This window comes from Pieris napi, chromosome 1 (genome assembly GCF_905475465.1).
Source record: "Pieris napi chromosome 1, ilPieNapi1.2, whole genome shotgun sequence".
NCBI classification, from domain to species: Eukaryota; Metazoa; Arthropoda; class Insecta; order Lepidoptera; family Pieridae; genus Pieris; species Pieris napi.
In genome coordinates this window covers 8,790,273-8,805,873 of record NC_062234.1, presented here as the reverse complement: position 1 = coordinate 8,805,873, position 15,601 = coordinate 8,790,273, and the positions used below count along the sequence as shown (strand labels likewise).

Below are 15,601 nucleotides of genomic sequence, written 5' to 3'. Positions count from 1 at the left end.
TATATATTACAGAAATACATACATTATCCTTACAGACTATGCCAATACGCTAATGTCGTGAAACATTAAATAAAATATAATAAAGTAGGTACATATATAATATTAAACACATAATATACACAACATCGCTACTGTCGCTATTACCCAGTCCCATTAAAATATTTTAAATAAACATAATCTTTAAAGCACAGATACATACAAAAAAGTCTCTATTTTACGGTATACCTCTAACTCTAGAGTCTCGTCAAAGCTTTTCTATATTACCTGACTGGACAACAGCACTAACGTACTGAAAATATAATTATGACAAATGGCTTCAAACTTTATAGATCCTATATTGGGGAAGAGAAGTTGGAAAACATCATTAGTTTAAAAGCTGAAGGCCAACTTTATTAGGAAACAAACGTAAAAGCTATTTCTATTAGTCTCTATGAGAGTAATGTGTACTGCTAAATGCAATTTACTTAGTTCTCTTTGATATGAGATTTTACAACAAGACAGTTGTTAATTTTTGTTCTATATATAGTTGATTCAGATTTTACCCTTAATGTGCCTATCAAACGTATTGGATTTTGAGATAAGGGAATCATAGTTCACGCTATGTTTCGAAACTGCTTAAACATTGTTGCGAATTGCTAGAAAAAAAAATACTGCCAATATCACAAATCAGAACCACGCGTCCAACTTAAATTCTACGAAAATATAGTTTCGAAATCCAGTTTTTTTTAATTAACGTCAAGAATATCATGACTCTTCTATCTACTTACTATCGATATCTATCTATGCAATGCTTTCTCTGTTGGGATATGTCGTCGTTTCTGGCGTTATACGGCTTGCTATTTTTTATCAGATTCATATTGTTAATTCAAGTATAATTTTAAAGCTTTCTTTAATAATATGGCAAGTTGTATACAAACTAAATAATAAAGACATGCGTAACAGATAATCATTGTAATGAAATAATTTAATACGGGAGAATTGAACGCATGTTGAAATATTAGTGAAACAGAACAGGTTTGTCAGATTACCATAATTTGCTTCGATGCATTTGAATAATGAAAACGTGAGTCTTGTATCCTATTTAGTTTCGTTATAATTATTAAAACCATATAAATTTTTTATGTAAAATAATTATAAGTTTATAATAATACATAACTTCAATCCTGTAAAAAAGTGTTTTCTTTCAACTATAGAGATATTAAGACAATAATACAAAGCTTAAATTTAAAAGCGTACATTTGATGCGAAAATATACGTAATATGTTATACAAATAATATATTTCGAAACACATCTTTCTATGAACTTTTGCCTGAACTTTTTCATTGTAACTCCTATATCAGCCCTTATTAAGGTTAAAGAAAATTTATTGTAATATTATTTCAATTCAGAGCGAAGTGTAGGGGTGTTTCGATCGCATCCGAAATGGGTTATTGTGATACTAGTGTCTCATATTGCTCAGAGATTTATGGAGGTAGCTATTATATTGTACAACCGAAACTGTGGTCTATCGAAATTTTGCAATATTACTTTGTAATAAAATCGGATCAGGAATGTGTTAGCCCATAAAAAAAACGATTTCTGAATGAGTGAAAGGTGTTTGGACTCGACTATTTTTTTTTGTTTTTTTTTGTGTAGTGGCGCTAAAAAACAGTTTTGGCGTCATTTCCGTATCTTTCTTTGATAAGTTTCATTATATCATTAGCCTTCGGTGTCTTTAGCTAATGGGTAAAGATTTTAAATTTATGTATTAGTTGCTATCGCATACGTAATTTGTATATGTTATGTAGACGTACATAGGTTTAAGATTCGCTTCAGCTATCTTAAAAATGTGAAATAACAACGAAATTTCTAACACAGCTTATTAAACAAAACAATGTGGCACAGAGCACTGTTGGCAATAGTCACGACTGTATAATTCAAACTAAAATCTGATTTAAATTCTATGGAAACAAGTTTCAGAGTTTGTACAGCATATTCTCATAATCATAAAACTTGACAACTTTGTCTATAAAAATTGCTTTTAATAGAATGCGATTGAATTAAAATCGTATTAATTGAAACTTTTCAAATTCTATGCCAGGGATCGATTTGCAGTTCTAGATTATGCCATAGTTTTATGGTTTTTGTTTTGTCTATGTCTAATACACACAACACCTCTTGTTGTGTGATGTGTGATTTGAAAAGATGTTGATGTTGTAAGAGTTTCTACAAATACTTAAGTGAACTGAAACGAATTCTTCAATGCTTACTGTTTGCATGCTTGTTATTTTTGTCAGAGAGGGACTGAATTCAGACTACGTCTAAGTTTGCGCACTAAGTTGCTTAGCAAAATATAGTCCAGTGCAGAATATCGCTCCCGAATATAAGTTTAATTGCAAAAGTTGTTTATAGCGCGCAGCTAAGGTTCTGCTCAAATCAAGATGTTGACAAATTCATGTTATCCATTATAATGCCTTCGCCAAAATATATATATTTAGAAATCGTCAATTTATATATTTCATAGAAACCATAACTTTGAATTTAAGAACCTTTATGTCTCATAATAACAGGACCAGAGTTGGCCTAGTGGCTCCATCGTCCGACTCTCATTCCTGAGGTCTTGGGTCGATTCCGGCTGACCACCAATGGACTTTCAGTCTACGTGCGGATTTATCACCCGCTCGCACGGTGAAGAAAAACGTAGTGATACCTCACACTGGCTAAGACCCAAAACCTCGACGGTGTGTGACGAGGCGAAGGCTCAAGATACAAAAATCTAAAGCCTAGACCTAAAAGGTTGTAGCGCCATTGGTATTTTTTATTAATAGGATCCACTGATCTGTGCAGGTAATGGTATTTAAAGCATTATTATACCTATAACTACATTCAAGCAACTTCAAGTATTATTACAAACTATAAGGAAATAGATGCCATATCGTAGGGTACATTTTCGTAGTATTAACTATAGCCTGTAGCAAATATGTAGGCTGTAAGACTATTTTAAATGCTATTAGAGTAGTGCAGGTCAACATAAAGTTTTAATCATTACCATTAAGGCTAAGTACCTACCTACTAGTGACTAAGAAATAAGTTCATTTGAAACATTTAAAGTAAATTTTTGCAAGTCATGAAGGTCTACTTTAAAGACTAAAATACATTGAAAATTTATCGCCATTATAACTTCTTAAACTCACAAACCAAACCGCTCATAACAAACACAATTAGCCACGAACACGGCAAAACAGTTCAAAATGAATAAATAAACGACCTTTGTTTAATAGCAATTGCGTTAGCGGTCACATTACGGTAATGTTTATTTGCAACATGAAGCTTATCTAGTCTTCTCAAACGGCAGTAAAATTGTTGGTTGCAAGGTAGTTAACCCTTGTGGGTGCCGCGAGGGGCGCGGGAGCCGGTGAGCCCCGCAATAGATAAAACAGTGATAGAACATGCACCGCTCCGCAGACATGAATAATTCATTAGTTTCAGTTGCCACTTTTGTTGATATCGGTGGCTTTTCAGAGCTTCACACCGTCAAAAATGTGCGTTACGAGCTCGTTATTATCAGATTGTGTACTTTTACGGTTTATATAGCTTGTATGAGATACTTGAATATCGAGAGATAACGTAAATTATTTTCGGGTGTAATTTGCTATTTTAGATTTAGAATAAAATTATCGTTTCATATTGTTTAATAAATTTTGTTTAAAAACATATATTTTTATGACTATATGTATAAGTTTCTACTGCTATTTATAAAAAAATATGAATCGATTGTTATGGCCAGAATACGGATATGGATTCCCGTAACCCCCTCAATATGTGACAGCCACATTTCTGCTGCATATGAATTAATGATGGCTTTTCTCATTGGTCAGTAATCTGCCTTCTTGCCCTCCTAACCCAAAACAATAATTATTTACAGGAATTAAACCCTGTACTAACTAATACTACTACTGTACGTTATAAACTAAATCATGGAGAGGTGAATATAATACAATGCCCTACACGATTTTATTTTATTATAAAAGATCGAATGTTCCAGAAGCTAACACTTTAGTAATCATTAGGATTTCTCAGACGCGGGAAAGCCGCGCCGATTGCGTCCCCCATGATTTACGATTATCCTCAAATCCATGGATTATTTTTATTCGATAACAATAAAGGTGCCGCGAAGGGTAACCCTTATTATCACCCGGATTCTTTTACACAACCCGCTCGTAAAAGTGTTTTATACGTTTAGTGTAGTTCATCGTTCTTGATCACTCAAGTATAATTATTTTATGTATTGTGTTTAAAGCATATGAACATCCTGGATTGTATTCATAATAGCCACAATAATGTGAAAACTCTGACTTATTGATTTCCTGCATTACTATTATAAATAACAACAGATTAAAGTACGTATTATTCATAAACACAGTTATATTATAAGGTTGAATTTGTTTAATAGACAAGAAAACATTTTTATTGAATAACTTGTTGAAGGCGTATAGACTTTTTGAATATAAACAATATCGTAAACTTTTTTTTTTCTTTGTATCTTTTATTACAAACATGGCAAACAACGGCACGTTGCCGATCGGCCCGAAGTCAGATTAGGCGGTCGAAACTGATCCGTTATAATTTGAAGAGCGGACACAAGCGGCTGGTACGCACAGATTAGCCCCTTCGATAAACAATAGCATTAGTATGCGAGGACGCGCTGACCGGCGCCGATCAGGCCAGCCGTGCTCGGATTAATTTGCCTGGATATTGTGGTATCCGCTGTATGGGGCTGGAACGAGAATGCCGAGGAGCACCGGGATTATGCTTTGTTTTTGCATACACTAGCTTTAATTATTGCCTGTAATTAAAAAGTCTTATAGTGTTGTTGATTTGAAAATATTTATAAAAGTCACTGTAAGTTCTGAGACTAAAATTTATTAATCAATTAATTTTAGCACCGATAATGGAATAATTAAGTTAAAATTTTGTTTTCAATTAACACGTTTTAAATTATATGTTATATAAATAACTATGTGTTATATTACATGAATGAAGGGCAAAAATTTGTGAGACACTTGAAAAATGATTCCACATACGATATATATGTCTAAATTTTTCAAAATTTCTCAACGGATTTAAACGATTGTTAGAATATTAGTGTAAAAGTCCTATGCGTTATCAATAATGTAAAATTTTAAGGTGTCCTTAAATCGAGGGTGAACAATAATAATAGCAATAAAGTGTAATTTATTTGATTGCCTGGCTACATCCGGCAACGGAACACACCCACCGCCGCTAAGTAATGAGGTTACCTTTACAAATATGCCACTCAACGATACTTCACTCAATTAACAGATACATGTATAGATGTATAGTAATTATGATATTTACTCTGTAAATTGTGAAAATTTGGTTTTGGCTCGTATAAGTAGGTATGAAAGCATACAATTCTTAATAAATTGAAGCATTATAGAGGACGAACAAATCGATATGATACCGCCACCTTAGCCAGGCCTTTTTAGTAGAAGTAATTATTGTTTCACATGGAATCAAACCCAGGGCCATATTGGTATATACATATGTATTATCGAATTACCCTATTTTTCGCGACCTCAAACCACAAACAGTGTAAGACTTACATAACGATATACCAATTCGTATTCTGTTTAAACTTTTGCAGGATGGACCAATATTGGTTTTAAAATAAAAGGAAAATCTTTTTTGATCGTTTACCTAATTTGATCTGAAATTAAAAAGAGATTCTAACAAAAAAGTCCAATAAATCAAAAGCTAATTTAGTCAAAGATTTGGTGGGAGGGTAGCGATGCGTGCCGTAATGTGTTCTTTACATCAAAAACACATTTAAAAGAAGTTAGATTGGCTTACGGGAGTTGGCGGCCGTCCATACATAGTTGGAGCCTTTTCGGCGCCCTTAAAGCCCTTAATCTTTAAAGATCTAACACAGATTGTTTGCAAGCGCAGCCTATCAAAATAATACGGCGGTTTTCAACTTTGGAACATCACTTTGTGTATTACACTTACTTATCTCGTTGTTTGTTTTAGCAATAAATTACGACAAAGCTTTGCAAGTTTTTTTTATTTTCACACAGATAATATTAGACTAGAATTTTGAGCTTATATTTCTGTTTTTTATAAGAAATATAATAATATTCAATAGCATACGGTGGCCATTTAAAATTGATCATATGCGATCTTAATTAATGATCTATGATCACAGTGTGGTTCTTTCTGTCAACAGGGAGATTAAGTAGTTCAATAAATATAGAATAGTGTTTAAAACAAGCTTTATTTTATTACCTACTTATGTATATTCGTGGCACGTCATGTCCACGTCTTACAACTGTTCATATCAATCAATACAATGTAAACAAACAATACACTCTCTCATAATAAACACACCCCTTTAATTTGCTTATATATTATATGTACAATATAATCTATGCAGCATTTTTCTTATAATTAGCAATTTGGCAACAGGTTAACGTTAACATTTACGTATAATGTCACGAACTTATCCGACCTGATGAGTGACTGATTAAAGTGATGACTTTTTGACACCAGATCAGATATGCTAGCGACACTAAATCGATATATTATATTTAATTGACAGAAGAAATTTTCATACAATGATATAAGTGAAAAAAAAGCCTATTAATGCATTAGAAATAGTAGTATGACAAGCGAGTGCACATAACTTGGAATATTTAGCAAGTTTCATTGCTTTAGACTGGCTACCGATCAGGTTGCAATACAATCCCAAGCTTTGGCATTTTCTTGGCAGTAGATTCCATTTTCCATGCCCTCGCCTTACCCATACATTTACGAACTTTTTACCGTAGTTGAAGACTTTCCAAATAAAATAAATGACGTTTTACAACTTTTTTTGCTACTAGTTTAATATTTCACTAAAACGTTTTAAAATCTATTAAAATATTAGAATTTTAACAACAAAATAATTAAATCCTGCACTTTCAGTCTTAATCTAATCATACAAAATGGCTACTTTGACATAGTGCGCTTTACATTATTCGTATTAATCTAACAAGTGCTGCAATATATTTCATTTCACTTACAAAAGCCAGATAAAAATATTGTGAAGCCATGTTTTAATATTTATTCGGCAGGACATCAAATAACTGTCGCAATAAAAAAATAGTTCTATTAAAACTTGGGCAGTATGGAATTTTACACTACGTCGTCATTATAATAAATGAAGAATAAGTACTTCTTATAATATGTGTAAATATATATATAAACAAATCGAATAAATGAAGAAGAAATTACGAATATTCCTTCAACACAATCACTAAATGCGCTCAGATATATTGAGTATTAGGTGTTATCAAATCAAGCACCGATTACTTCAGCGTTTAACAATAAAAATGTTCAAATCTAGATTGATACAAATTTAACTACGGAAATTTGATGTATATTTTTGAAGTAATTTGGATATCTATTGGATTTCATATAAGTTTGAGACGCAAAACAAGTATCTGTATCCACGGAGAACTAGTTCTTGTAACTTTAATCGTGAATATTAAACAAAGCTGATTATAGACTTGTTGTGATTAGGAACTTACATAATAAACAGTACTGAGCGTGCGCATGTGCCAAATCATAATTATAATACATTTCTAAAATACGGTAAGCTCTATGATATTACAGATAGGTGCTCGTAGGTGCATAAGATATAGATTCGACAGATTAGGAGCTTTTTAAATGTCCTATTTAATACCTACAGTAATGCATAAACAAAAATTGAAATTAAAATCCAGGTTTGATATCTGTTATCGGTGGCTTCATCTGAAAATAAAAGAAAATAAATTATACTATACATTATTTAAAACATTTCTTAATCATAAGTCAAGTCAATAGAAGATTAGAAAAAAAATATATTTTTAAGCACTATAGTTAAATATAATTGATGATAATGATCGCAAAGGTTTATAATATACTATTTAAATGAGTTGAAGTTTAACGCCTGGTTATATATGTGACACGAGCAATGTTGTTCCAGTAACTTAAGCGTGTGTGCCTAAGGTTGTGCGATCATTCCTACGTGCGTAAAAAGTATTAAAAAAAAGCACCAAAACCTCTGTTGAAGTTATTAAACTTCTGAGAAAATGAGATTTATTCATGAATCATCAAAAATGATTGTGATAACGGAAGATCGCATTCCTGTTAACGCGAATATATTCAGAATTGTTATAATAAATAAATAAGTAGTATAAAAATAGGATGTGTACCTGTGACCTGTGATGCACCACCCACCCAGTTAAGATGCGTCTTTCCACCTCCCTCGTCTGGCTTCTGCTTCCCTTTATCGATCTCGTTCAAGTTTGATTGATATTTTGTTCCTGCACAATGTGTCACCATTAATATACATAATAAATTAAAATGACTCCAAATGTTAAGTAGGTCTAATAATGGTGTATTCGACCAACCACTATAAATAATATTACTTCCGTAAACACTACACTTAAGTAAAAAGTGAGGTTTAAAAGAACACGGCGATATTTTTATATGGACACACAATCTGTAATTGTAATAAGTTGATTTTTAGGTGATTGCGGATTTAATCTTAAATAAAGTAAGAAAAAGTGCAGCCGTGTTATTCAATAAAAAGAAGTGATAGTAAAAGCTAGAATTTCCAAGTAGACGTAACGACAACTCATTAGGGAAAGGATTCAATATGGCAAGGGACGGGCAGCGGTCGGCAGCAGTTATTGAAAAGTTGCGCAATATTGTCGAGTGGCCGGGCTTGCCGTAAATTCGTAATGGACGCAAAAAATAAAACAGAAGCTTCGGTCGATGTCCTCCGTGGCCACGCAAAAACAGCCACTCATGAAAGCGATTTTAAATGTTCACATTCATTTTTGACACCCCTTTTCTTACGTTTGTTTTCTTAATTATTTCAAATTTATGCCGTCAAACATATCATGTTGCAATATAAAGGAATAACAAACTCACCTAAGCTAATTTGTATATATTTCGCTTCAAAAACATTTTTACTCTATAATAATACGAAATAATGAGTTTCGAGGAGAAAATGGCTAAGTTTCAAACTTGAAGTTCCAAGCTGACACTTGGTTGTTGTAATAGGTTGTTTCGCAAGATGTTGTCGTTGTCCAGCGGACAAGACTTGTCCGGAAAATGCTCAACTTCCCAATAATGTCGCGCAATACATCGAAAATATATTTAATAACATATTCAATAACGTACAAACAACACTTTTATAGCCACCTCAAAAGTTTAGACGTCGTTAAAAACAACTTTATTATATTTGGCTTCTAATCTAACTTTCAAATGGGTTATTGAAATACTATGTATAAATCAAGACTCATATTGATTGTAATGTTTGTTTATAAGAGGTTTATTTCTGTTTTACGAGCGTATAACATTTAAAACCATTAACAACCACTGACTGGCGACAAGCAGATCGCGCCGTTATGTTTTATGATCTATAAACAAATATAACGTCTACTAATAACTGAAACAGCAGCAAACAATGAAAATAAAACGAACGATCCCAAGGGATTCGACTATAAAGGTATTATCGTCTCTTAATCAACAGAATCACTGGTGTAAAAATCTTGTTTGTTTATGCATTTTATTGTATCAATTTAATGACGTCATTATCCAAGTTTATTAATTGATTACATAAAACAAATTGGATCAGTAATTCACCTCTATTTTATCTTTATACGTGTTTACCATTCGACGTGTGTTATTCGATACAAAACTACAAATGACTGGTACATTTATCTGGATTATCTTTGTTTTCTTATTCAGCGTTTCTTCGGAGGGACTATATATTTTACGAGTGTTCAAATATATTAAGGGGCATATTTTTACAGATAAAAGTGTAAGGGTAAAAGGAATGTTTTATATGGTGTTCTTAAAATACCTTTGTCTGTACTTGGAGTGTCCCGTCGTGGTGGCTTAGATGGCGGTGGTTGTGTCAGCGCCCTTGGGTCTGGTGTAGTTGTAGGTGGCGAAGAAGCTGCAAAAAACGTGCTTAGTAGCGCTGAGAAGAAGCACAAAGACTTGAACTATGTCTCAAAAACTTACTGTATAAGCGTATCGTTCCATCGGACTCTCCCCTCGGATTTTTCGCTACACATTTATAAGTGCCGTAATCTTCTGAAACTATATGGCGTATAAGTAGCCTCATATGTGTTTTATATGCTGGTAATCCAACAGTATTTTCCATGTGGTATTTAGGACTCTCGTGTATCATATGTCCGTCATCTCGAGTCCAATAATTTAATGATGTTGGATGGGCCTCGGTAAAGCATTCTAGCGTAACATTGTAATAAAGCGGTGCACCGACGAGTTGATGAGGTATCCATAACATTGGGGGAACTGAAATTTGAATATTCACATGAAAATTAGCTAAGAAATATGATTATTAAGTATTTCACATATTTCGCAAAAAAAACAACTTTGAAATTACACTGTAATTAAAAAAAAGCGAAATGTATCATACATTAAAATTGTTCATAATATTATTTATATATTTTCTTGCCAGTGTGTGTTAATAATGTTATAAATATAATATTTCACAGTAGAAATATTATGTTTAATAACCATTCCAGTTTAGAATAGAAATCGTGAATAAAAATGACTCACAGTCTACGCTAACTTTGACTCGCTTTGAGACCGTAGGAGGGACTCCATTACTGGCGATGCATAAATACGCTCCCATATCTAATCTGGATATCCTTGCCATTTCTAATACTTCGCCTTCCCATTCTGAAACTAAAAATCACATTCAAATATGGTACATGTAATATCTATAGTGCGTTAGATGGTCTACCCAAATCACACACTCAGTGGTCGAAGCGCAAGAAATAGGATTGACGTTCTTCGAAACAACTTTAGAATAGCAATGATTATTTAAATTAAAAGGTTTTAGCTGTATCTAAGAATCAATATAATCGTTACACATGTCGTCAATAACAATTAGTTATGAATATTCCAATTGCTTATACAGAATAATTAATTTATTAGCATTAATACCACTACGCTTTTGATGTTCATATACACTGCCTTAGAGGAGTTTAAAATAAAATAATTGTATTCCTGTCATACAACAATGTATCAATCAAATTTAATTGACTAACCAGTATAGCCTTTGCTGATGGAGATTTTTGAGTTGTCATCTCGTTTCCACTTGATGGTCGGCTTAGGAGAGCCATTAGCCCGACAGGTCAGAGTGACGTTCGCGCCCTCTCGGACGATAACGTCGCTCGAACTCAAGGAATCGTCGATGGACGGCGGCACTGTAAACAAGTTGGAAAGTTACAAACTTGCCAATTTGCCAACTAAATAAAAGCTAATTAGCTAATGGAGCTTCATGAAGATATATAAGAATAGTTTGGATTCAATTATATATGGATATTAATTGATTTGTGCTACATTATTTTAATTAATAGTGAGCAGACAGAATTCGAAAATATAATAATTAACTATAATTACCAAATACAAAACTAGTTATCTACTACTCTGTATAGTAGATAAGTCTATATTAATAGATTCTATTAATATATTGATTATACTTTCTTTTATATTTATAACGTCTATGTTATTTTTATAAAAATAGCAGTCTTGGCCTAGTGTTATCAGCATGCGACTCTCATGCCTGAGGTCGTAGGTTCGAAGGCCGGCTGTATAAGCACTCACTCGTACGGACAAGGAAAGCATCGTGAGGAAGCCTTGCCTTGCCTAAGGTATAGGCCCAAAAACTCAGGCACAGAATGCTTTTCATTCTGTGATTGTGTTAGAGAAAAAACTAACTGCCATGAAACAGATACAGAAATCTGAGACCCCAGATCTAAAAGGTTTTCTAGATTTTGGGGTGGTCTATAAAGGCCCTCTCACTAAATTAAACCTTACCAACAACATGTAAATATCCAAACTGTGTTTTGGCTGTGACTGTATTAATTTGACACATGTAGCGACCGCGATCCTCCTCCCGCACGTCGGAAATGTGAAGGAACCACGTCCTGTGTTTGTCGTGAGTCACGCTCACCCGTGGGTTCCTCGTAATAACGTGATTATGCACAGTCAGTATAGCGGACTGTTCAAAGTGCATCCACGCCACCTGCGAATAAAAATTTATAGTGTAATGATATTCCTGATTTTTTATGTGATATTCTTGATTTATTTTATTAAAACCTGTTACAGATGAGCCAAGCGGAAAGTGGGTTTATTCCAAAGAGTTTATATTTAGTCAAAAAATTACACTTAATATTTTGGACATGTTATATAAGTGTATAAGTCTTGGAAGTCATCTGCCTCTTCGGGGACACTGTGACTCAGTAATGAAAATTTCAATTTTTATATCTTTACTAAGCACATCGGCTACATTAAATATTAAATACCCAAAAAATTTAATAAACTAAATGAATACAATACAACAAAAATAAACATATTTAATCGAAACCTCAAAGTACCTACTTCACGACGTTTCAGTAAGTTTCGATCATTTATATTTTTCAAAACCGAGTGACGGAGCGGAAATTAAAAAATGTCGTTAGCTTCTGAATATTTCATTTGAAAATAATAATTATTGTTTTATTATTAAAGATATCGTTACCAGTTTATAAGAATTATAATTTCCGTTTTTGAACCGCAAAAGATGTATATTATTTAGATTAATTTTTAATATTATCGAAGTGTTTATTTACCAAATGAATTTATGTTGAATTGAATATTATTAAAATGTTACTTACGATTACGACACACTTATAATTTTAAATAATTAAGTCTAAAACTGTAGTAAATAATTTTAATCCGATAAAGTTTGATTTCTGTCCAATTGTCAAATATCGCTGCTTCGATTTCCTATTGGAAACATTAAATTAAATTAATATAATTAACACTAACGCCTCCTGAGATGGTAGTGTCAATAAATTCACATTACTCTCGATCTATATTAGATCACTACAGAGAACATAACATATACCCAACTTACGATTATCAGAGTATCCGTCAGTTGGGAAACAGGAAAAAAAGTTGGATAAGGCCTATGTCACAATGAAATAGGTATAGAATGTAAATGTACTTTAGCGACGAATTTCTGCCAGCATTAAAGATACACACAATGGCAAAACTTTTTATTTAAATGTGTTATTTATCTTAATTGTTATTATGTGCAGCTTAGGTCAGGCAATATTATGTAAATGATACAATAAATAAAAATTGGAAACCTAACATGCTATTTTGCAAATAATATAATTATTTACTTAATTTTCATTTATACCGCGTTATTTCCAATACCTCTAGAGAAACTTTTTTAAATACGAAGTATTTTTGTAGTGAAAGTGTATGTTGACCGGTATATTCATTGCGCAAATGAATCCCAGAGCGACGCATTAAACCGTGCTAGTGTTCAAGCGACATCTGCGTAATTGCATAGTGTTGCCATACCATATCGCGCCAATTTCCACAGCATTAACCGCATAAAATGCATTGCAATGAAGTTATTGGGATTCAAACTAACTAAATTTTTTTTGTCTTAGACTCACAAATTTTATCTATTCTGTAGATATTAAATAAAATTGTTCGACGCGGACGTGTAATGAGCGCTTTAGTAAATGGCTATCGACAAGGTTAATTTTCTATTGATTATGTAAGTTAAGGTTATTTAGGTAATTCACGATGTTTGTTAGGAAATTTCATTTTGATAACAAGTCAATTTTGTTAATTTTCTGTTTTTTTTACCAAGTAAACCCTGGTAAAGTCGCGATTGATTGAGATTGCTATTTTATTTATATGTATTGTATATTGTGGCTACTTTCACACCTGTTGAAACTTAAAACAATTGTATATTACGAGCCCAGTTGACCTCACTTTTCAAACTCAAAATAATGTTAAAATTCGAACAATTAAAAAAAATAAAGTTTTCATTTGCTAAATTCATATAGTGATAAGAAAGTGTAACCGCGGCTTAAGTTCTAAAAGTTGGTACAAGCTTAATCTGTAATCCAGTCTAGCTCAACTTTAAATCATGGATAGTTCTTTTTATCAAGATTGCGGTATCCAACTCGTGCCGGGTCACATCTTACCTATCTAAAATGATACGGCTGAGCCTCTGTCTAATTTATAATGGACTTGAGGAAACTTTACCCATTTTATTATGCAATGGGACAGTACCCTTCTAATGACGACGACCTGAGCTTCCCGGTTATTAAACGAGGCTTACCAATTTAGCAAAAGTTAATTTAGGACAGTAACAGTCTATGGACTTCGCTTAGTGGTTAAAGCGAACCTGCAGATCCTTGGTCCGATTCTCGGCGATACAATTTTATTAATACGCGTTGGTTGGTACGAAAGGCGCACGCTCTAATTGAAAACGGGACAAATTTCTTTCAAATTACAGTCTTAGTTCATTATAGATTTAAATATCTTAAAATAATATGCATAAATTATTTATATATACTAACAAATCGGTAAATTAATACTAGTTGCTTCACGAACTTCATTTCGCCTTATTAGTAAAAAAAAATTTATTTTTTACTTAGTCTATCTTTTTAGTAGCTACATACCAACATATGAATCGTGTGAAATTTTTCTCTCCATAAAAACCTATCTCAGAGTTCAAGCAATAAATATAAAAACAATACATTTTTATTTATATAGATTATTAGCGTTGACTTTAATCAGAATATTATAGGTAATTTCTATTTGTATAGTGGGTTTAGATGGTTAGCGAAGGTGTTCCCAGTTGGTAATGGCATCTGACAATCATATTCTGTATTGCAAGTGGCTATGGGCATAGTTGATTATTAAATACTATAAGATACGATTGTTAAAAATATATTTTTTTATTACTTTAATGATGCTTAACATGTTTTTATGAAAAAATAAAGATCTTCGGATTAAAGAAACGGGTGACCCGAGCAACCATTGGATATCCTTATTCTGTATATCAATTGCAAACTCATTTCAACGTATTATTAGCCTATAGGTATACCTAGCATATCTCGGTGAAGTGATTTCGAGTTGATGTCCATTTGCTAAGTTACAGAATCGCTCTAAAGGTCTTGTGAATTAATACTTCTTTAAAATAATTAATGTTGTATTTTTTATTCACTTATTTGTACACATTAAACATACATATTACTTTAAAATGTATGGTATAAATAATAGCCACTTACAGAATCGGATGCTGATGCGTAATTGCGGCCGGCGTCTAATCTAATCACAGCGGTGTCCGTCTACTCGCAAATTCAATTAGGAATCTCAGTCTACCGGCTGCATAGACTTATCGCAATGTCAATATTTTGAATACATTAGTTTATGCATGCCCAGGTTTAGGGGATATCTGTCCACGCCAGATTCTAGATTAACAAATACGTAAAGGTATGTATGCGGCCTATCAATAAATGTGTTTGTAACTTTGCGAAACGTTCCTGCTTCTCTCTCAAAATTTTTATATGATAACGATAGAGAACAATGATATTTAAAAAAAATGCTTGAGTTGAACCCAGTTGAACTGAAAAAAGTTCCTTATCTACGACTCAAAGGCTGATCAAATGTTTGATCAGCCAATGTTTTCAACTGTTTTCGAAGTTATATTCATTGATAGAACGTTTAGATAAAATT

At 32.7% G+C, this 15,601-nt stretch overlaps 1 protein-coding gene across 1 annotated transcript in view; it reads right to left on the bottom strand.

Moving 5' to 3' along the window:
- Nucleotides 1-6,256: 6,256 nt before the first annotated feature.
- LOC125053706 (lachesin-like) overlaps nt 6,257-15,601 on the bottom strand; it is a 58,027-nt gene continuing 48,682 nt past the window's right edge. The window contains exons 3-9 of the mRNA XM_047655208.1: nt 11,888-12,095; nt 11,116-11,274; nt 10,622-10,750; nt 10,061-10,354; nt 9,897-9,992; nt 8,236-8,346; nt 6,257-7,792 (exon numbers count right to left, since the gene is read on the bottom strand). Of these exons, the coding sequence (XP_047511164.1) occupies nt 7,725-7,792; nt 8,236-8,346; nt 9,897-9,992; nt 10,061-10,354; nt 10,622-10,750; nt 11,116-11,274; nt 11,888-12,095 (1,065 nt within the window). The 3' untranslated portion in view covers nt 6,257-7,724. The remainder of the gene's footprint in view (nt 7,793-8,235; nt 8,347-9,896; nt 9,993-10,060; nt 10,355-10,621; nt 10,751-11,115; nt 11,275-11,887; nt 12,096-15,601) is intronic.